Here is a 22,266-nt window from a genome sequence, read left to right on the forward strand (position 1 = left end):
GGGGGGCGGGCCGAGGCGGCGGCGGCTGCTGCAGGGGCTGCGGCGGCGGTGGCGGCGGCGGCGGGGGGCGGGGCGGCCGGGCCCGGGACACCCCCCCCCCCCCCGGTCCCCTGGTGGGGCTGCTTGGCTCCGCCACGGCTTCAGCTCCGGAGGCGCAGGAGGGAGCAGCGGCCGGAGGGAGCCCGAGGCATTCGCTCGCTCTCCACTAGCTCGCTGGACGCGCCCGCCGCCGCGCGGAACCGCCGGCAGTGCCGCGCCGCCTAGCCTGCCGAGCCCAGCGAGGCAGTGCCGCGGCGGCCGGGAGCCCGTTCCCCACCGGACACCCTGTCCCAAGTTCCCCGCCCCGCCCGCACCGGCGGCGGCGGCGGCGGCCGGGGCACCATGAGGCGGCCGGGGGGCTCGCTGCTGTTGCTGCTGCTGTTCGGCTCCCTGCTCCGCGCACACGGTAAGCGGGCGCCCCCGCCCCGATAGGGGAAAGTTTGTCCCTCAGTCCCCGAGCGCTTCGGGGCCCGAAAGAGAGCGAGATAGGTCAGGACTGGGGCCTGATCCCCGAGATCCCATGCTCTGGGGGCCAGATCTCCGAAGATCCCCCCACATTGAGATCTGGATTCCCCACCATACTAAGACCTGGATCCCCTTCCACTGGGAGCCAGCTTCCTCCCCAACACACACACACACACACACACGGACTTGGATCCCCAAGAATCCCCCCACTGCACTGGAATCCCAAGGACTCCTGCACCAGCCGCCGCATACATCTTGGAGAACACCCCAGTAGGATTCCTGCAGGGACTCGAAGCTCAGGACTGGGACTGAGTGTCCCCAAACTTCCCCTGACTCTTAGTGTGGCATGGTTGCGGGTGGACACCTCCGGCTCTCCTTTCCTACGTCTGCTCTTTGAAAGAGCCAGGGGTCTGCTTCACTCTCCAGTTGTTAGAAGATCTCAGTGTCTGTGGTCCGGGGGAATGTGCGTAAAGGAAAGGGGAGGGAGGGCGGGGATGTTCCCGAACCAGCTAAACTCTATCGGAATTCCCTTCCAGGATTTAGGGAAAGCTGGTGGGCTGGGAAGGGGAGCTCGGTGGGATCCAAAGAAGATTCCGAATACTTTGTTAGGAGAGTTAGGGAGGGCGAGGAACAAGCCATCCCAGCCTTCCAACCTCCCCCTCCAGGAGGGTCCCAGGGCTGTGCTTCTTGGCGGCTGCATCTCCCTCTGGGTTGGCGTTGTTTGGGGTTCCCTCTGCTGGATGCTACCAATGGGCTTCCTGCCCTAGATCGGTAGGGGGAATGGGGAAGGGGGGCGGGGGAGTCGGAATCGTGCAGCGAGATAGGGAGAAAGTCTCCATCTCAGCCCCTTAAACTGCAGCTGCCAGCCCCCCTTCCCCCGTTCCCTCAGCCCCGAGAACCCCTGGCCCATGCGAGGAGACAGACATGGTGGGAGGGGATCTGTTGCCTCATCTGCTCCATATTAATAACTTGTTTGGGGGCCTGCAAGCGAAGCGTCTGCCGGGTGTGAGTGAGGCTCGAGTAGAATGGCCTTTCAGCTTGGGCTGGGCGGCATAGGGGGAGTGGATGCATCCCGGGGCTCAGCAGCCGCCTAGACAACTTTGAGCTCCTTCCCTGAACTCCAAACCGACCCCACCCCCCATCCTCAAATCAATTTAGTGATCCAGGAAAGGTCCGTGATCCAGTACCCACTGACCCCCTGTCCCTCAGAGTAGGGGTCCGTGTGTCACAAGTCCCGGAGGCTGCCCAACGTGGCTTCCCCCCACAGGTAGTGGGAGAGCTCTGGGTGCTCTGCTTGCCTTCAGCAATCCCAACCCAAGCTAGGAGAGCCCTCTGTGCGCTTCTGTTTAGATGATGAAGCTTTGTTTTTGTTTTTGTTCAAAGGCTCCTTGCTTCTCCCTCGCTCCCTCTCGGCCTCCCGGGCTCTGTGCCTCTCCCGACTGGAGGAGGAGTGAGTAGCCTGGCGGATTCCCGGTTCTCCCTGTGCTGTGCTCTCCCCCTCCCGGGCTCTCTGCTGGCAGGTTATTTGTAGCTTCTCTGGCGTGTTGGGACAGCAGCCCTACCCGGGGAGGAATGTAGCTGCTCATCCCACCAGCCGGGCCCCTTAAAGGGACAGCTGTGCTGGGCTCGGAGGGGAGGAGAAGCGACTCTCCTGCCTATTCCCCGAGGAAGTGCCCAAGAGATCAAGGGAAATCACTGGCCCCAGGAGGGCGGGAGGGGGCTGAAGGCCCCTAGAAGCCAGACAGGAGGAGATAGTCGCTCTCTGTGTCGGGGAGATAGGAGCAGGGATGGCCCTGGCATTTGGGGCACAGATTTAAATCTTCAGGGAACTCTAGGGGCCTCATTTTACAGAGGAGAAAGCTGAGGACGCTCACACTTAGTGCCTTAAGCGCTTACTATGCGTGAGGCTCCTCACTACAGCTGGGCGCAGGGTTAGGGTTTGGGTAACACCTTCCTTCGGAGAGTGTTGGGACTTGGGTCACAGAGGAAGCAAGGAACCTATTAGGGATTTGCCTTGAACTACTTGGCAAGGGCCTCCCCCTCTTTACTCAGGATCCCCCCAATTGCAGCCCCCACTGCTATAGGCAACCCTGCACAAAGGAGCCTAGGAGAATACTGGTTCATATTCGGTGCTTCCAAAGAAGGGTGAATGAGAGTGATCAGAGTTTTCCAGTAGAGTGTTGTGGATTTTTTAAAAAATTGATTTTAGAAGAGCAATTGGGAAATAGAGAAAAAGAGAAATATTTTTCATCCAGGTCATTTCAGAGGGTAGACTGATGTTCTTCTAATGCATTACCTATATCCCTGTATGATAAATGCTCTTGGTCATAGCTCAAGAACTGGAAGGGACCTAAGAGGTATGGAGTCCACATTGTACTGATGGGGAAACTGAGGCAGGTCTGGAAAGATTAACTGACTTGACTGTTAGCCCTCTTTTATACAGGAGGAAACTGAGTCTGAGAAGTTAAGCAACTTGCCTATAATCACAGAGGTTTTCAGTGTTCTGAACCCAGATCTTGCTTCCAGGTCCAACACTTTCTCCAACCCCCCCTCCCCAGATCACTATTCTGTGACACAAACATTTAATGGTAGTCCTAGCCTGGGAAGAGAGGAGTGGCCCCTGGAGGCTAACAGGAGAGCCCTGAGTTTGCTAGTGAGGCTGACCAAGCTCCTAAAATGTGGTGGTGTTACCCCTCCCCAGGCAGGTTGCAGTGGGAATAGTGCTGTTGTGTAGGGGCTCCTGTCCACAATGAGTGTTAGATGGGAAATCCAAAAGCCAAGGTGCTGGTTTGGATGCTGAAAGTCCTATAGGTCTTCTTAAGAAACTGAGGTTGGCATGAACTTCCATTTCAATTTCCCAAATTTAATTTTGAGGGGAGGTAGCACTGGTTGTTTGCATTGGGCTTGCTGTATTCCTGAGGTAGTGATGGGCCAAGCCTGCCTGGCTTAGAGGCCACTATTCAACTCAATTCACCAAGCATTCAGTAAGCACCTACTGTGTGTTACGGACTGTGATGGAGAGCATTCTGCATTGGGCTTGCTGGATAGCACATGGTGTGATGCATAGATTTCTGGACCTGGGAATCATGAAGACCCAGGTTCCAAATCCCCTTCAACCTGTAATGCCTGTGTGACCCTAAGCAAGTCAATTAACCTCTCTCAGCTGCAGTTTCCTTATCAGAGAAATGGGGATGATAAAACCTATGCCAAAGGATTGCTGTTGCTCAGTCACGTTGGACTCTTTGTGACCCCGTGGACCATAGCACATCAATACTGTCCGTGGCATTTTCTTGGCAAAGATCCTAGGACAGAAGGACTTAGGATTCTCCAAGGTGGCCAGGCTACAGGTGAGGATCAGGAGGAGTTTGTAGAGTGGGTCCAGGAGTAAGAGCTATGTACATACATAAAGAGAGCCATTTGTAAATGTGGAAGCACTAGATAGGTGTTAGTTGGTATTATAATTCTTTGGCAAAGGGCCATTGGAGTTTTTCAAAGGGTGCATGACCTTTCTTGGAGACAGGTCAGTGAGCCCAGGAGAGGGCTTGGGCAGGTGTAGATCAGCTGCCCCCAATGGGTGGAGACTTCAGCAATCTCCTAGAGATGAGACTGCTCCTGTACCTGTCTAACGCAGTGTGGGATTGCTTGAGTGATTGGGTCATCTGCTTTCATGGGTTTCTGAAAGAAGGTTGGCCTGGTGCTAAATTTGTCTTTCCTCTTCTATGTCCTGTTGGATATCGGATGACAAGCTTGAGCTTGGCACATGGGAACAAGGGTGATAGGTGGCCGGATGTGAGGGCCCCGCTGTGCCAAACTTCCGGACTTTCTGAGATGAACAGCCTCAGAGCTAGCAAAGTGACCAAGAGGTACAGACGATTGAGGAAGGTAGGGTGTGGTTTGAGACCATGGGGCATAATGAATGAATCTCTGCTGCCCCAAGCCTTTGGGATTTCGGGGTCTGTGGACCTTATATTGGAATTAATGTATAATTTCTTGTTGATTTGCCCCCTCCACATATGGCATCTGTGTCTGTGCCAGGTGCTGATGAGTCGAAGAGGAAAATGAAGTGGTCCCTGCCGTCAAGGGGTTCCTATTCTATTGGGGGAAAAGAACATGTGCACAGATAAGTTAAGCTATGAAGTAAAAACATTATGCCTGCAGGAGCAGGAAAGACAGAACACTGAGTTTTGTGGGAGGTGGGGTGGGGGTCAGGAAAGACCTCATGGAGGAGGAAGCAGTTGAACTAAGCTTCCAAGGCTGCTGGGGATCTTAGAGGCAGAGGTGAGGAGGAGGAGGAGAGGAGCATTCCAAGCATGGGGGACAATCTGATTTCAAGAAGGGGACAGTGCTAATAACCGGGGGTCTGACGAGTCTCACGTAGGACCTAGAGAGCTAAGGTTTTACAAGGCAAGTGGAAAATAAGTTTGAGGGAGGAGCAGAGAGAACCTTGCTGGGGATAGTCTGCCTCTCGGAATGAAGTCCGGGGATTATATATACACTTGGAATTTCAGGAACAGATTTGAGCCAGTTAGCCTTCTGATGTGAAATTAGGGCCTCTGGCTACCAGATGTCTGATTATCTTGTATTGAGTAAAGCTAGGTGGCCTGAGTTCAAATCCAGTCTCAGATATGAGTTGGGTGAGTCAGTCACTTATCTCAGCCTCAGTTTCCTCATCTGTAAAATGAGGGGGTTCTGTTCAGTGGCATCTATCATCACTGCCAGCTCTAAATTTGTGATTGAATAATCCTATGTACGTACTTCTGGAGAAGGAAATGGCAAACCACTCCAGTATCTTTGCCAAGAAAATCCCATATGGGGTCACAGACTGGGACAGGAATAAAACAACTGAAAAACATCAACATATGTACTGCCTGTGGTTGTGCGTGTGTGTGCGTCTGCGTGTGCATGTGTGTGTGTGTGTGTGTGCATGTGTGTGTGTGTATTTCCCAATCTCAGGACAGCTTCATGGACCCTTTTGTCCAATTTGACTAGGCTAAGAAATAGTGCTGGATTTGGAGTCTGGGGAACTATCTTTCATCACGTAATACATGTAAGCGTAACCTTGGCCAAGTCACTTCCCCACTGGGTCTCAGTTCCCTCCTCCTCTCCTGTAAAAGAATGGGGTTGGACCTCATGACTCCTAAGGGCCCTTCCAGCTCTAAATCTCTGACCCTAAGTTCCAGCGGCCATTTTCCAGCAGTCCTTGACAGGACAGGGCTCCGTCAGGAGGCTAAGTGGGCGTCACCTCGAATGGCTCTGAGCTGCCATCTGGTTTCACAGTAGCAGAAGACCTGCTCCGCTGCTCCCCAGGAGGGGATGAGGTGTTCCAGGAGAGACGCCCTGCTGGCTGGCTGAGGCGGGCACAGCGGAGCCCTATAAATAGCCCTCATGAAGGCCTGTGGTATCCCGTTCCAATTTCTGTGCAGACAGGGTCAGATTCTGCCTCCTGGCACAGCCTTCCTCTCTTTTCACTTTCCTCCCTTTAAAAATAAAAGAAGTTGCTGCTGTCAGACCTCCTTAAAACCGAATGACAGGTGACATTGATATTACTATTTCTAAGCACTTTCCCTGTACTATCTCCTTTGAGACTCCCAACAGGTCTGTGGTGAAGTAGGTGTTATTATTAACAGATAGACAAATTAAGGCTCAGAGAGGTTAGTGACTTGCAATGAGTCTCACTGCTAGCAAGTATCCAGAAAGAATTTGAACTTGGGTTTTCCTGATGCCAAGTCAGGACATTTTATCCACTCCCCTCCTTTATAAAAAACGAAATCTGAATATAGATCATTAGCTTCAGAGCCAAGCTCCTGGAGGACAGGAACTGTATGCTTTTGTATTTGTATCTCCGGGGCTTAGCACAGTGCTTGGCACTTGGCAAGGACTTAATAGCTGCTTTTCCATTCATTCATTCATTCACTTCACTTCACTTACTCAATTGATTCACTGATTCCCTGATTCATTCATTCTAAGGACTTCAGAGATGCTTTGGTTTAGCCTCCTTCATTTCACAGATGAGGAAACTGAGACTGTGCAAAGTGAAGTCATTGGCTATGGGTCATCGAGTGGCAGAGAACCCTAGGATCTGAGAAAGGTGTTTCCCGGGTAAAGCTGTGGCTAACGGCTCTTCTACCTCCTCCTCTCACTCCAAACCCAGCCTCCATCACATTAGCTCCTTCCTTTGTGCTACGGTCTCTTGGAAATGAGGCTTCCTGAAGCCTAACGGGAGTTTAGGGGAACAGCTATCTTCATAGCTATGCATTTGTTGACTTCCCTGGCTTCCTTCCAGGGTCAGCTCAAATCCCATCTCCTGTAAGCGTCCTTTCCCAGTGCCCCCCACTGCTAGTGCCTTCCCTCCAGCATGGCCTCCAATTGACTGTCTGTATCTCATATGTACATAGCTCTTCCCACGTTGATTCCCCCATTAGATTGGGAGCTCCCTGACCCCAGGACCTGTCTTTACCTTTCTTAATAAATGTGTGCTCAGGGCTTAGCACGGCGCCTGGAATGCTGTAAACTCGTCATAAATGTTTGTCGACTTGTTTCATTGGAATGGAAGCTCTTCCAGTTGGGGTCATGTCGTTTTGGGCTTTGACAGATGAAGAAACTGAGGTTCAGAGGGGTGGTTGTGTCTGCATACATTATCTCATTTGAGCTCACAACAACCCTATAAGGTAGTACTTTTGAAAGAAGAAATTCTTCATTTGGGTTTCTCACCCTGAATAAGGAACAAAACTCAGGACAAAGAGAATTAAAAGGAGTCAACATAACTTTCAAGAGTACTGTTACCATTTCCCCCATTTTACAGATGAAGAAACTGAGACTTAGAGTATTTGTGTCTGTACGTCATGATATCATGCCTTGCTGAAGGAGGAGCTTTACAGATGCTCATTGGTTAACTGCTTAGAGAAACTGCCTAGTTTAGGGGATCAAACATTGGGCTTGGAGTGGGGAAGTGGGAAGACTTGACTTTAAATCTCACAAGCTGGGGGATCCTACTAAACCCTGTATCTTCCCCGAGCCTCAGTTTCTTCATCTGTAAAATGGGGAACACAGTAACAGTACTACCTACCTCATAGGTTATTGTGAGGCTCAAATGAGATAATGCATGGAAACAACCACTCTGAGCCTCAGTTTCTTCATCCATAAGACAGGATAATAGCAGCCCACTTCAGTGCTATTTTGTGGACCAGGTGAGGTATTTGTTGCAAACCTCAAAAAGCTGTATGAATTTGAGCCGTTATTTGAATTCTGCAATTACCTCCTGGGAGAGCAGGTCTTGAATTTAAGAGGGTCTGTGCTGCAAGGATCCCTAAGCAGTCTGGGATGGAGGGAGCTTCTGTCTTTCCTCACCTGCCCAGCCACTCAAGGCCCCAGAGCTCTGGGCCACCCTGGCCAGTTCTGCTTCAATCTTGGGTCTCCCTTGGAGGTCCCCTGAGCCCGGGCAGCCTTCTTCATCCAGGGATCATCCAGCTGATTCCTCCTTTGACACCTTTTGCTTTGGGCCCCTTGGGTGGGTCACATAAACCCTGGGAGTCTCGCTGGGAAATTGATGGGGTTGGACCCTAGCTTCAGAGGGTCTCTTCCCGCTGATGATTTGCGATCATATGACCTCAAAGAAAGCCCCCAGCTCCTTGCATTTCAGGCCCGTCATCTCTTTGTTTCCTCCCCTTCACTTGGGGGCCAGTGCTGGGGACTTGCTTTGGCCTTGGCCGTAACCAAGAGCCGCCACGGGGTCTGCCCGCCCGCCCGCCCGCCGCAGCCTCTCCACTGCCGCCGGTTTCCTGGCTTCCTGGCGCTGCCTGGCTTGGACTCCATTTTCTTGGTCTTCTGTGTTTTTGATTTAGAGAAAGTAAACATCCTCGGTTGCCCCTGGGTACCTTTGAAACCCATTGGGAAGAGCTCGATTCTTTCTTTTACACTTAGAAATCCCCATCCTTGCACCGGGCATCTGTCAAAATAACTGCGAGGGCTATGGAAGTGGCACCCCCCACACACACACGTGCCAGGGTGGGGGGGGGACACATTTGTACCCCACCCCAGGCCCGCATGCTTAAGGGGACCTTTGAGGCTCCAGGGTAGGCAGCCCCAGGTGGGAACCGTGAAGGCCTCCTCTCAGGGACTTGTTGCAAGCCCCAACTTGGCCAGTGGGGACTTCCTTCCCCCGCCCCCCCCACCTCTGTGCGGAGCTGGGGATCAGAGCTGGGATCAAAGCCGGAAACAAAAGACCGAGGGAGAGAAACCTCCCATCTGGCCCCAGAGGCAGCCACACAAAGGTGCTGCATAATTTATCACCGGGAGTTTGCTGGGACCTTGGAGCTCCTGGCTCCCACCGAGGTTTTGGGGGAGAACCTCCCCCCTTCTCCATCGGCGAAGGGCACGGAGGTTCCAGCCCCTGCTGCTGGGAAAGACACCTGATTTGAACATAGGGTGGGGGAGGGGATAGAAAGCGAGTTGGCTGAGTGCAAAAGCTGGGGGTTCCCCCCAACCTCAGAAACTCCTGTGTCTGCCAGCCCCCCCCCCGTGGAGTTTTCTTTCCGTAGGGCATCCACCCACAGAATGGGAGTCCCACCACCTTGCTACCATGGATGAAGCCCAAGTGACAGCTAGCTGCAGGACTGGCTACTGGTATGTGGAAACCAAACGGGGTGCCAAGGAATTATATCCATAGGCAAAAGAAAAGTTGGGAGGGGAATCCCCTCCTCCTGTCCAATTTTTTTGTTCTTTCTGGCAGCTTAGTAAGGGAGGGAATTTCAACTACCAGGCTCAAAGGGAAGGTTGGAAGTATTTAGATATGAAAGTCATGTTGATTTCTAGTGCAGGGAATAGAGCCCCAGACCTGAAATCAGGAAGATCTGAGTGTGGGTCTCAACTCAAAAGACACTAATCAGCTGGGACCCAAATTGCTTTTTTCTCTCCGAGAGCAAATCCATTATTCTCTCTGAGCCTTAGTTTCTCATCAATAAAATGGGCATAATAATGGCACCTCCCTCCCTCCCAAGGTTGTTCACTTCCATACCGCAAACATTTTTTGAGCACTCACTATGTTCCAGTCTCTGGTTTACATAGACCAAAAAACAAAACAAAGCAAAAAAAAAAAAAAAAAAAAGCAAAACCTTGCCCACGTGACCTTGGACTATTCACTTAACCTTTCTAGCCTCAGTTGTCCTCCCTCTGTCAAAGGATGGTGGGTCTAAAGTCTTGTTTAACTCTAAACCCTTATGTTCTATAAGGGAAATAATGCATAAAAAGATCATAAGAGCATAGATTTAGAGTTGGAAGGGAGCTCAGAGGTCATTTAGGGCAATCCTCTCCTTTTACAAGAAACTGAGGCTCATAGACTTTCAATGCCTTGCCCAAGGTCACAAAGCTAGTAAGTGACAGAGTCAGTTTCCACTATTCTGGAATTTTTCTGTCCACTATTCCAGTATTATGTAAAATATCCCCCAGAATAAATACAAAACTGTTGGGCACCGAAGGAGGTGGTTCCTGTACTACACTTTGTTTTATTTTTTTAAATAATATTTTATTTTTCCCCAATTACATGTTAAAACAATTTTTAAACTTTTTTTTAAGTTTGAGTTCCAAATTCTTCCTCTCTTCCTCCCCTCCCCCCTCCCCAGAATGGTAAGCAATCTGATATAGTTCATGCATGTGCAATCATGAAAAACATTTCCATTTTAATCATTTTGTATAAGAAGACTCAAATGAAAGAAAGGAAGAAAGGAAGGAAGGAGGAAAATAGCATGCTTTAGTCTGTATTCATACAGTATCAGTTCTTTCTCTGGAGACAGATAGCATGCTTCATCATGACTCCTTTGGGATTGTCTTGCATCATTGCATTGCTGAGAATAGCTAAGTCAATCACATTCCTTCATCATACAATATTGCCGTTACTGTGCATACCTTTCTCTGGGTTCTGCTCACTTCACTTTGCATTTTTGCATCAGTTCATGTAAATCTTTCTAGGTTTTTCTGAAACCATCTTGCTTGTCATTTCTTAGAGCACAATAATATTCCATCACAATCATATACCACAGCTTGTTTAGCCATTCCCTAATCAATGGGCATCCTCTCAATTTCCAGTTCCTAGCCACCACAAAAAATAGCTTTGTGTGTACTTTGAAGGAAGGTAGGGAGATGAGAAAGGAGAACTTTCCAGGCGAGGCTGACCGTGGCCTTCCAAGTAGAAACTATAGCTTTTGCATTCTTCCTAAGTCTTTGTTCATCCAGGCTCCACATCCCTAGTTGCTTCAGCCAGTTTGCACGTGATATAGTCGCCAGGTTATTCACCTTCCTCTTCTGGATGCCTGTTAACATCTTTCCTAAAATGCAATACCCACAGCTGTTGCTATATTTTGAGCTTTCAGCCCCACCACAAGATTTTTTTTCCCTGTAACCTGTTACTCAGTTCCACCTCTGGTGTGAGCTCTTTTCATAGCTGAGCTTGGGGGTAAGGAAAGGAGAATACATTTCTACATTAAGAACCTGTTTGGAGGAAGCCTTGAATCTGGTCAAGGTTATAGTAAATAAGGGAGGAGATGGAGGATGCTCCAAAATCTCCCAGCAAATTGCTGCATTAGGACTTTTTGTAAAATGAGGAGAATACCCCATAGCCTCTTACTTCCTCTCTCCCTTCCTTTTAGAAAAGTGGTGATATGATGATTATAATTGAGTCACAGACTTAGATCTGAAGAGACCTTAGAGTTTATTTAGTCTAAACACCTCATTTTACAAGTGACAACGAGAAATCTGAGGCCCAGAGAGAAGTGACTTGCCCAAGGCCACTCAATGTAAATGGCAGAACCAGAATTTGAACTCAGGGCCTCGGGCTGCTCATTTCCACAGCACCATACTGCCTTTCATTCCTTCCTCCCAGAAGGAAGAGAATTGTGTGGGTCACATCTAGAGGCCAACCCAACTAAGTCTGGAGAGATTCACTATCAGTCTGGCTGCAAGGTGGTGAATTTTCAGCCAGAGTGACTCTCAAAAATTATATACGAATTCAACAAAGATTAAAAAATGCCCACTGTGTGCCCAGTACTGGCAATACAAAGACAACAACGAAACTACCCACGCCCTCAAGAAGCTTACACTCATTGGTTATTCAGGTCATAGTGGGGAGAAGGGAATACCCACCTAAAAAAAGTCCAGGATCATGGAAGAATCTGGAGTCTCACTCAAAGTATAGCCTGGGACCATCCACATTAAACAAGGCAGTCGGGTACAGTGGAAAAAAACAATGAGCTTTTGGAAGCAGAGGCCCTGGGTTCACATCCCATCTCTGCCACTTCTGTCCATGTAACCTTGGACAATTTAGTTAACCTGTCTAGCCTCAGTTTCCATATCTGTCAAATGAGGGTACGGTTGACCAGATGGTCTCTAAGGTCCTGTTTATCTCTAAGCCTCTAACTCTTCCATGCCAGTAGGGGCTTCTGCCCATATTTCAGTCACAGAGCACTCCTAAGCTTATCTCAGGTTCCATTTGGAAAAGCTCTTTGGGAACATTCTTAGAGAGATCTATTCTTCGGCTGCTGCTGGTCCTAAAGCTATGGGGTAGCATTTGTATTTGCATGTCAGGGAATTAACAGGAGCTGGTAATGTCCTGGCTTCTGGGGGGAGGTCTGGGTCTCTTTATTATTAGGAAGTTTGACCCTTCCCTTTGCCCCCATAAAGAATGTCAGAGCTGGGAGGGAGGGCGTGAAGAGCTATCTCATCCAGCCCCCTCTCCCCATTTTACAGATGAGGAACCTGAGGCTCTAAAAGGAAAAGTGACTTATCCAAGGTCACACATGCAGTAAATTGCAGAGTTGGGATTCCAATCCTGTGCCCCTCCAGATTCTAAATGCTGTTCTCTTTTCACTGAGCCACACCTGTCCACTGAAGACTTTGGCTAGGGGGAAAGCATCACTCCCTCCTGAGGCTGTCCATTCCACTTCCCAGTAGCTCTCTTAGGACATTTTTCCTTATGTCTAACTGAAATCTTCCTCTTTGAAACATCCTGCATCCTCCTCTTTCTACCCTCCAGGGCTAAGTGGAACAAGAGTTCTCTGTTCCACATGGTGGCCCTTGAAATACCTGAAGGCACTTATCAGGGACCGATTACATCTTCTTGTCTCCAGGTCCTTCAACTGAATCTTATGTGAATTCTGGCCCTTGACCATCCTGGTCACCCTCTAGCTTACCAATATCCTTTCTAAAACATGACCCCAGAACTGACCCCGATATTCCAGATGTGGTCTGAACAGCACAGAGGCTAGCCAGAGCATCACCTCCTAAGAAAGGCCTGGATATCATGCCTTTCTTATGCTGCCTAAGATCATCCACATTAGCTTTTTGGCTGCCATATTGCACGATTGACTCATATTGGGCATCAATCCATTAAATCCCCTGGATTTTTTTCTTTCTTTAACAATCAACATGTCAGTAAGTGGACTTCTATACTCCAGCTGCTGATTTAGGCACTGGGGAGACAAAATACAAAAATGACACAATCCCTGCCCTCAAGGAGCTTACATCCTACCAGAATGAAGCAACATATTCACAGATAAGTAGATACAAGATAAAGTCAAAATAATGTACAGTATTTTGGGGACATGGATGTCACTAATAGCTAGGGGAATCAGGAAAGGCATTCTGAAGGACATGGCGCTTGAGTCTTGAAGGGAACTAAGGTCTTCAAGAAGTGGAAATGAGAAGAGAGAGTATTTCAGGCATGGAGAGACACCTGATGTTAAGGCATGGAGGTGAGAGATGGATTGACATCTTGTATGTGAGCAAAGGGAGGGGCTCAAGCTTCCTAATGATAATGTCATGTATGGGATGGAATGTCATGTAGGGAAATGGCACCTAGGCCTGATTCTATGAGGGGCAACAGTGTGTAATCAGCCTGAAGACAGACAGGAACTGGATTTTGAAGGGTTTCAGTGCCAAACAGAGAAAATTGCATTTGTATTTTATCCTAGAAGCAATGGAGAACCAGTCAAGTTTTTTTGAGCAGGGGAATGTTATGGCTGGACCTGTGCTGTAGGAATATCAATATGGATTGTTCTAGTGGGGAGAGACTGGAGGAAATAAGACCAAGAAGGAGGCTAGAGGCAAGAGGTGATAAGAGCCTGGACCAGGGTGTGAATAAAGAGAGGAAGTGGGATGTGAGAGATATTGAAGAAGTAGAATCCATTGGCGACTGATTCGTTATATGAGCTGAGAGAGAGAAGAGAGTTGAAGATGACTTTGAGGTGGCCGACGTGTGTGACTGGGAAGGATGGTGGTACCTTGGTGGAAATCAAGACTTTAGGAAGAAAGGTGGGTTTTTGTTTTTCAGTAGGTCTTCAGCAATGTCCGACTCTTCATGACCCCATTTGGGGTTTTCTTGGCCAAGATGCTAGAGTGGTTTGCCATTTCCTTCTCCTGCTCATTTTACAAATGAGGAAACTAAGGCAAACAGGGTTAAGTGACTTGCCCAGGGTCATATGGCTGGTAAGTGTCTGAGGCCAAATTTGAACTTAGGAAGATGAGTCTTCCCAACTTCAGACCTAGCACTCTATCCCCGGTGCCACCTGGCTGCCCATAAAAGTGGGTTTAGGAGAAAGGTTCTCTTTTGACCTGTTGAGTTTGAGATGCTTATGGGACATCCAAGTGGAGAGATAGCCAAAAGGCCACTAGAGATGTCGGCCTGAAGCTCAGTAAAGACATGAGAACTGTACTATGCAAATTTGGGAGTTATCTGCATGAAGATGATAGCCAACTTCATGAGGGCCAATGGAATCACCAAGCAACTAAGGCCCAGGACGGAGCCTTGGATACACTCATGAATAGAAAGTGGGACACAGATGATGATCCTGCAAAGGAGACAAGAGTTAAGGTAATAAGAGAACCCAGTAAAGGAAGGATAGCTAAAAAGGGGAGTGACCACATGCTACAAAGAGGTTAGTGAAAACTTTAAAAAAAATGCTATTGGATTTAAAAATAAAGAGATTATTGGTGAAATGGTAGGAATGAAAGCCAGATTGCTGGGCAGAAGAAAGTAGGAGATGAAAAAGTAGGATATAAACAGCTTTTTTTTTTTTAAAGGAATTTGACTCTGAAAAGGGAGAGATATGGGATGATCATTTGAGGGGACAGTAGCCTCAAGTAATGGGTTTTTTTGGTTTGTTTGTTTTTTAAGAATGAGAGAGATCTGGTCTTGTTGGAAAGCAGCAGGTAAGGGGCCACTGGATAAGGAGAAGTTGAAAATAAGAGAAAATAAGATGATCAAAGGATCAAATTGCTGGAAGAGAGAGGAGGAGATGGGATCAGGGGTACCTGTAGAGCTCTTGGCATTGGCTGGAAGAGCCTCCTTGTGCTCTGACCTGGGAGCAAAGGAGCAGAGCCTGGGGGAGGGGTGATTTGGAAGTGTGGAATTGGAATGGAGAGCACTTGGGAAGGATGGCCTTGATTTTCCTAGACCAACACCTAAAGCATTGGCATGAAGAGACACCAGCCTCAGCCTTTGCCAAAGCACACACTCAATAAATGCTCTGGAGCTTGTATGGCCTTATCTTTACTGCTTCCTAGAAGCTGAAAATAGGGAGAAACTTTCACTTTTTCTCTAAAATAGAGCACTGAGGGATTATTAAGGAATTCCTTTTCAGGAAGTTTCTGTGGACACAATGTCGAAAAGATGTTTCCCTGGTCAAATGACATGATAATAACGATAATAGCTAACATTTATGTAGCACTTTATAGTTTTATGTATATTATCTCATCAGGATGGGGAAATAGAAAGCTATTCTATGAAATAAGGGATCTTGACTTTTGGTCTAGGGAAGATAATAGAAATAGAAGTATATTTGAGTATCTTAAGTTGAATTTTAAAAGTTCAAATAGTCACCCACCCTCTTGTTTCACTCCACTACTTCTCTTTACTCTGAGGAATGTGATTTTTTTTTTGTCTATGATTTCTTCAAATACCTAGTGTGGAAACTCCCTCCTTAGATGCAAGTAGCCACTAGTCTGTAAAGTCTTAGAGCTTTGCCTGTTGTCACAGCTTGGTATGAACGGGTTAGAGGGAGGACTGTAACCCCTGGGTCTTCCTGACTCCAAGGCTGGCCCTCTGGCCTGCACCGTATTGCTTCTCCTAAGTTAAAGGGTTTGAACTTTCCCTTTATCATCTCGGCCAAAGCGCTAGTGAGAAATGAGATTTAGACTGCGCAGTTGGGGACCCCCAGAGATGAAACGGAAGTTGTCATGGAGACCCTGGCTTTGTGTGTGTGCCCCATCGCCTTTTACTTCGAATGCATGACCCTCCCCAATGCCGGCCAGAGAAGGGTCAGGCCTGCCTCTGAATTCCCAATAATGCTCTTGGGCAGGAAGTCAGCTCTGCCTGTCAAATGGAGTCCCTTGAAGTTTATTGTCTGTTATTCATCTCTGTGAATACTAAACCCCAGGGATGGGTTTAGCAGACACTGCTGAAGGCTGCCCTTTGCCATCGATCATACTTTTCCCAGGTGTTGGTGTATTAACTCCTCCACGCTTTCCCAGTCCTGGTGCTCGTTACTTCAGCTTTGTTCGGTCGTTAGAGACTCTTTGTGACCCCATTTTTGGGTTTTCTTGGCAAAGATACTGGAGCGGTTTGCCATTTCCTTCTCCAGCTCAATTTACAGATGAGGAAAGTGAGTCAAATGTGGTTAAATGATTTGCCCAGGGTCACACAGCTAATAAATGTCTGAGGCTCAATTTGAACTCAGTTCTTCCTGACTCTAGGCTCAGTGCTCTATGCACTATGATGTGCCACCCAGCTGCCCTGGCTACTGTTTCTTTGAAGTAATTGTGGATTCAAATCCTGCCTCTCTCACTTACTAGGTGTGTGACCATTGGGTAAGTCACTGCTCCTCTCTGGGCCTCAGTTTCCTCATCTGAAAAATGAGGGAACTGGACTAGATGTGTTCTGAGGTCCCTTCCAATGTTACATCTAGGCTACTATGACCCCTCAGCCCTAACCCGGCCTACCCACAATGATGTTCTGTTTTTCCCTCCAAAATCAGAGAGTTGTATGGTAGACACCCCCCTCCCACCCCCACTAATACTTCCTCCATCTTTAGGCTCATTCCCCCTAAAGGATAGGCTGTTCAATAAGCCTTTATTAAGTGCCTACTATGTGTATGGCACTGGAGTGGTTTTTTTTTTTTCTCTAGTCCTGTGATTTCAACAGTGTAGAGTATTCTTGGCATGTGAGGCCAAGGTAGAAGCCGATTCATAGCAAGATTTCTCATGCAATTTGTAGTCTATAGTCTGAGACAACAGCTAGGTAGTTCAATGGATAGATCACTGGGCCTGGAGTTAGGAAGACCTTAGTTCAAATTTGGCCTCAGACACTAGCTGTGTGACCCTGGGGCAAATCACTTAACCTCATCACCCCTTGGAGAAGGAAACAGCAATCCACTCCAGTATCTTTGCTAAGAAAACCCTTATGGACAGTAATGGTCTAGGAACAGTCAGGAAGAATCAGATGCGACTGAGCAAAGTCTTTGAGAGCTGCCTGGGACTCTGAGAAGTTCAGTGACTTGCTGCGAGCACAGAGTCAGTAGGCGTAAAGAGGCAGCTCTTGAACTCAGGTCTCCTGCATTGCAAAGCCAGCTCGTTCCCTCCACCATGCCCAGGCTCCCTGGGCTCTGGGGATACAAAAATTAAAAACTGAAGAAGCCGCACATTCTTGAAGGAGGGGGGAGCTCAGTGTGGTCCGTAGGATACAAAGTAGATAGAGAGTGATGGTGGCAAAGGGGAGAGCCAGGGCGTGGAACACTCAGAGCAGGCGAGGACGATTTCTTCTGAGAAGGTGTGAGAAGTCTTAAGAGAGGACCTCATCTGAACCTAGTAGGGAGAAAAGACTTCGAGAAGTCCAAAGTTGCCAACATTCTCCTTCAGGGGACTTGACCCTTGGAGCAGGAGGTGGGCAGAGGGTCTGAGACTCTTCGCCCACCGGATGCCCAGCCGGCCCGGGGGTGTTTGACTAGGTCATTTGAAGGAAGGGAAGGACCTGAGATTTCTTCATTGTTGCAGGTCACCCGGGAAGGTAACATCCTCCCCAAGCAATGCAGATCAGCCCCGGCATGCTGTCTGCCTGTTGCCTCTGAGGCTGTGAACGCTGGCTGGGGTAGGGGTGGAGGAGAGATGAGGACTAAGGCGGAGGGACTGACGGCCACACAGCCGTGCGTCAGACTCTGGGCTCGAACTTCCTCACTGTGGTCTGTTAGGCCCCACTGACTCAAGTCATCTATTTAACTACATTACAAAAATAGGAGAGGAGGCCGTCTGTTGTGTGTTGGGGATTCTGCCGGGAGCAGCCGCAGGAGCTTGGGACAGGGGGGTGAGGAGTGCGCGCTCATGTTTGGTTGGAGACCCGGGGCAAAGGCCGGTAGTGGAGAAGAAAGGAGGGGAGTCGGGAGTAGGGGGCCAAGGAGTAGCCACGCCCCCCCCCCCCCAGTTCCCAGGCTGGGCTGCCGCGGGGAGGGGGCGGGAAGGGTAACTTACGCGACCCTCCCGAACCCTCCCCTGCGCTCACAGTCCCACACTCGCTTCTTAGCTGCGCGGGGGCCGGCCGGGCGGGCGGCGGGACCGGGACCAGATGAATTGGGGGGGGGGTGAATGACCCTGGCAGGGCCCTTTGTTCCCGCCCAGGCAGGAGCGGGGGCACAGAGCCGTTCACACGCCATCGCAGGGCATCCTGCTGGGCACGCCGGGGAAGGGGCACTGCAGCTGGTCATGGGACTTGGCCGGGGGCATCGCTCCCGGCTCAATAGCCTGGCCCAGCAGGGTCTGGCTGGGGCTGGAGGGGGAGGGGCCTCTTCCCCCAGTGCCTCCCCCGCCCCCTCAGCCCCCAGCCTGGGGATTGGACGTGGCTCTGGGCCCCTCCACCAGTCCGCCCTCGCTTCTGCGGGTACCTGACTTCCAGGCTTCTTCCTTTTGGGTCTGGCCGTGGGAACCCTTGCACTTAGTGCCCTGTTCTGAGCGGGGGAATGGGGGGCCGCAGGGTGGGAGGTGGAGATCCTGGCACCAGAGGAGGGAGTGGAGCCCCTTCGGGCCACCGACAGCGCTTAGGATCCTGGCCCTAGAGCTGGGAGGGCATCCAACCCAACCCTCTCATTTTATGGAGGAGAAAACTGAGGCCCAGGAGGATGAGGGACCTGATCAGGCTCATACAGCCTTTCCTTCGAGCTGACAGTGCCCAATAGAATCATGGATTTAAAGCTGTAAGCCACCTTGGAGGCCATGTAAGTCCTAGGATCATTTTACAGAAAAACAAACTGAGGCCTTAGAGGTTCTCTGAACTTGCCTAAATTTCCAGTGGTGGTACATGGCAGAGTGCAAATTCAAACTCAGGCCCTCGAAACCTGGCTTCCTGCCTTTCTGAGCCTCCCTTTCCTCATCTGTAAAGTGAGAGGCTTGTACTAGGCAATCTCCAAGTTCTAGATCTGGGATCTGTAATCATTCTCATTATCGTAACAATAGCTGATGCTTATACCAAAATGAAGTTACCAGAGTTCTCCTGCGATCTCCTTTAAGCCAAGTTCTTTCCACTGCACTTTGCCCATCTCATCCCATGGGATTTGGACTAGAAGAGACCTGGATGCTCTAGTCTAGGCCCCTGAAACAACATGTCCATGATCCCCTGGGTGGTTAAACCTGAATCCAAACCTAGGCATGATTCCTAATCCAGTTGCCTTTCCATGGTGCTTCAGGAAATTCCAGCACTTTTCACCCTCCTCTACACCCCCTGTTCAGGCGATTTTGTTCCCAGATTAAGGCAAGTTCTCCAACCCAATATTAAGAGTAAAGTTTTAGGGACAGAAATGAGGGCCAACCACAAGTCCCCTCTCCACTTGCTAACTCCTTCCCACGAAGGCAACACCATACCTACTAAATAAAAGAATTAGGAGGCAATTCACTCTCCCGAGCTCTGTTTTTACTCCGAGTGCTTGAAGACATATTGACTAAGGCCCCGGAGAGGAGTAACTTTGGACAAATGCCGACGCTGAGGTCAGCAGGGACTTTCCTAGTGATTTAAGTCATTGTGGGTGAGGGGGGGCCTCTCCCACCCCTCCCTCTGCCCCAGAAACCACAGAGCTAGATCTGAGGCTGACTTGGGAGGTCAGAAGGAGCTTCATGCCTTGAGCTCTTGCTTTACCCTTCACTGTCTTCTCCTCTCCCTCCCCAGGCCTGGCCAGCAGTCCTGAATGTGCGTGTGGCCGAAGCCACTTCACATGTGCAGTGAGTGCCTTGGGGGAGTGTACCTGTATCCCAGCTCAGTGGCAATGTGATGGTGACAATGACTGCGGGGACCACAGTGATGAGGACGGCTGCAGTAAGAAACTCCTCCAGGGAGGGGGGCCAGGGTCGGGAGGAAGTCATAACGAGAATGATGGGGATCATTAATCAAGCAGCCATAGCCACTGTGTTAGACTCTGGCTGTACAAAGACAAAAGGGAAGAGTTCCTGCCCCCAGGGAGCCTACGTTCCATCAGGGAGATGATATGCATGTATAATTACATGCGAAATAAATACAAAACAAATTACAAGGCAGTTTTTAGATGGAGGTGATACACTTAACTGCTGCTGGGGGTGTGGAACAGGAATCTGGAAAGGCTTTATGTAGAAGCCGGCACTTGAGCTAAGCTTTGAGCTAAGCTAGGGATCCTGAGAGGCAGTGGTCGGGGGAGAACATTCCAGGCAGGGGGACGGGGCCTGTGCAAAAGCAGAGATGGAAGCCTGTGAGTGTGGTGTGTCTGGACCAATAAGATGGCCACTTGTGGCCTGAAAGAGAAGCTGGAGCCAGAGGAAGAAAGGCTTTAAGGAAGGGCCAAGCAGGACAGCAGCTGACTTTGGGATGGGGCTTTTTGACGTCTTAAGATACTGTATGTCATATTCCAAGAGAAGGCCATTTGGCCTCTGTGATTTCCCAGCAGGGCAATTGACTGTTCCCAGTGTACCTGTAGAGTTGGAATCTTAGAACAGGAGGTTTGTTATACCACCGACCTTACCCAATCTACCATTAGGGCCTCCTCAGCACGATTTACTTTGGTCCAAGTCAGCAAGCATTTATTAAATATCCCCAAAGTGCCTGGTACTTCTCTAGATTCTCAAAAACAAAATAGTTACTGCCCTCAGGACACTTATATTCTCCCCAGGACAGGGGTCTCATACATAGATAATTAAATACTAAATATATATGAAATACATTTTTTGTGTCTGTTACTCCACTGTGGAGGCATACATGTAACAATAATATTAAATATACATTAATAATACATATAAATGTAATATATATTAAATACATATTAATAATATGTAGAAATGTAATATATAATAAATAATATGTAATAAATAATATTAAAACAAAATATAAAGAAGACTTTTTTTGTGTGTGTAACATAGATGCTTCCTTAAATAGCTTTGAATGAAGGAAAATGCATTTATTAGGCTCTTGCTATGTGCCAAGCACTTTACAAATATTATATCATTTGATTCTCACAACAACCCTGGGAGGTTGGTACTATTCTTATTCCAATTTTACAGATGAGGAAACTGAGGCAGACAGGGTAAGTGACCTGTCCAGGACAGTAAATATCTCGGGCTAGATTTGAACTTGGGTCTATCCAACATGTCACCAACCTGTGCATCCCTTGTTCTTCTCCATGCTCAGCCCACCTAGTTTTCCAGTCATCTGAATCCTTGATCATATCTTTTACATCACTTCTTTATTCATAGGAATGTGATTCAATGGAAAGGGACCTGGATTTGGACTCAGTGGACCTGGGTTCAAATCTTCCTTTGCTACGTCTGTAGCTATGTGACTTTGGACAAGTTACTTAGCCTCTCTGGGCCTCAGTTTCCTCATTCTTAAAATGATGAACTGGATGGCTTCTGAGTCCCTTTCTTTTTAAAAATGTAACTTTTAATTTACTTTTTGTTAATTAACAAACATCAATTTTTTCTTCCTCCCAGCCATCCCTATTGAAACGTGTATGCACAGTTAAGCAAAACAAATTCCCACAAGGGCCATCCAAAAATGTGCATCTCACTGTGCACATTGGTTCTCATCATCTCTCTAACATGCCTTGGTGTTGAACTCGGGAATTATGGTTGGTTATTGCATCGATCAGAGTGTCTGAGCTCCTTTCCTTCTCCATTTGTGGTCCTATGGAGGTTCAGTTTATGGTTGTGCCTCTTGCTAACAGTGTGATCGGGTCTCCCTTTCCTCATCTGTAAAATGAGTTGGAGGAGATGATCCCCTTAAATTCTCCCTAATCAGAACCTATGAACGAATACATTCTATTTGTATGTCAGTGTAAGATGGGGAACTGCCCTGGTGGGGCCATCTGTTGGAGTAGATGAGTCTTCAAGAGTTGCTTGAGGCAAGGAAATGTTTAAGTGATTTTGCCCAGGGCCATGGGGTCATGTGATTATAGATTCAGAGCCTAATTTTATAGAAACTGAGCCCCAGAGAGGCCCCAGGATACCACAGGTAGAAAGCAGCAGACCTGGAGAAAGGAAGCCACTTCAGTCATCCCTGGACTGTGTCCTCGGCGAAGGAACGTCGATCTGGGACATAGAGAGCCGACATGTTAGGAGACACCCTGAGCCCAGGTTGGCTGATATGCTAATGGATCAGCTTGCTGCTTGAAACGATTTAGAGCCGGAAAGGGTGATTTGCCTAGATTTGCCTAGATTTTCTCCCTCAGTCGTCCTGCTGCTGCTCTAGCCTGACATCGCATCCCTAGTCTTCTGCCA

General features: G+C 48.8%; 1 protein-coding gene across 4 annotated transcripts in view; it reads left to right on the forward strand.

Annotated features, from left to right (window-relative positions):
* Positions 1-376: 376 nt before the first annotated feature.
* Positions 377-22,266, forward strand: part of LRP4 (LDL receptor related protein 4) — a 64,051-nt gene continuing 42,161 nt past the window's right edge. For all 4 annotated transcript variants that reach the window (XM_027837796.1, XM_027837798.1, XM_027837797.1 and 1 more), the window contains exons 1-2: positions 377-445; positions 19,694-19,840. In XM_027837796.1, coding sequence (XP_027693597.1) covers positions 382-445; positions 19,694-19,840 — 211 coding nt within the window. In that variant the 5' untranslated portion in view covers positions 377-381. The remainder of the gene's footprint in view (positions 446-19,693; positions 19,841-22,266) is intronic.

Source organism: Vombatus ursinus, unplaced genomic scaffold (assembly GCF_900497805.2).
Source record: "Vombatus ursinus unplaced genomic scaffold, bare-nosed wombat genome assembly UNPS02014822.1, whole genome shotgun sequence".
NCBI classification, from domain to species: Eukaryota; Metazoa; Chordata; class Mammalia; order Diprotodontia; family Vombatidae; genus Vombatus; species Vombatus ursinus.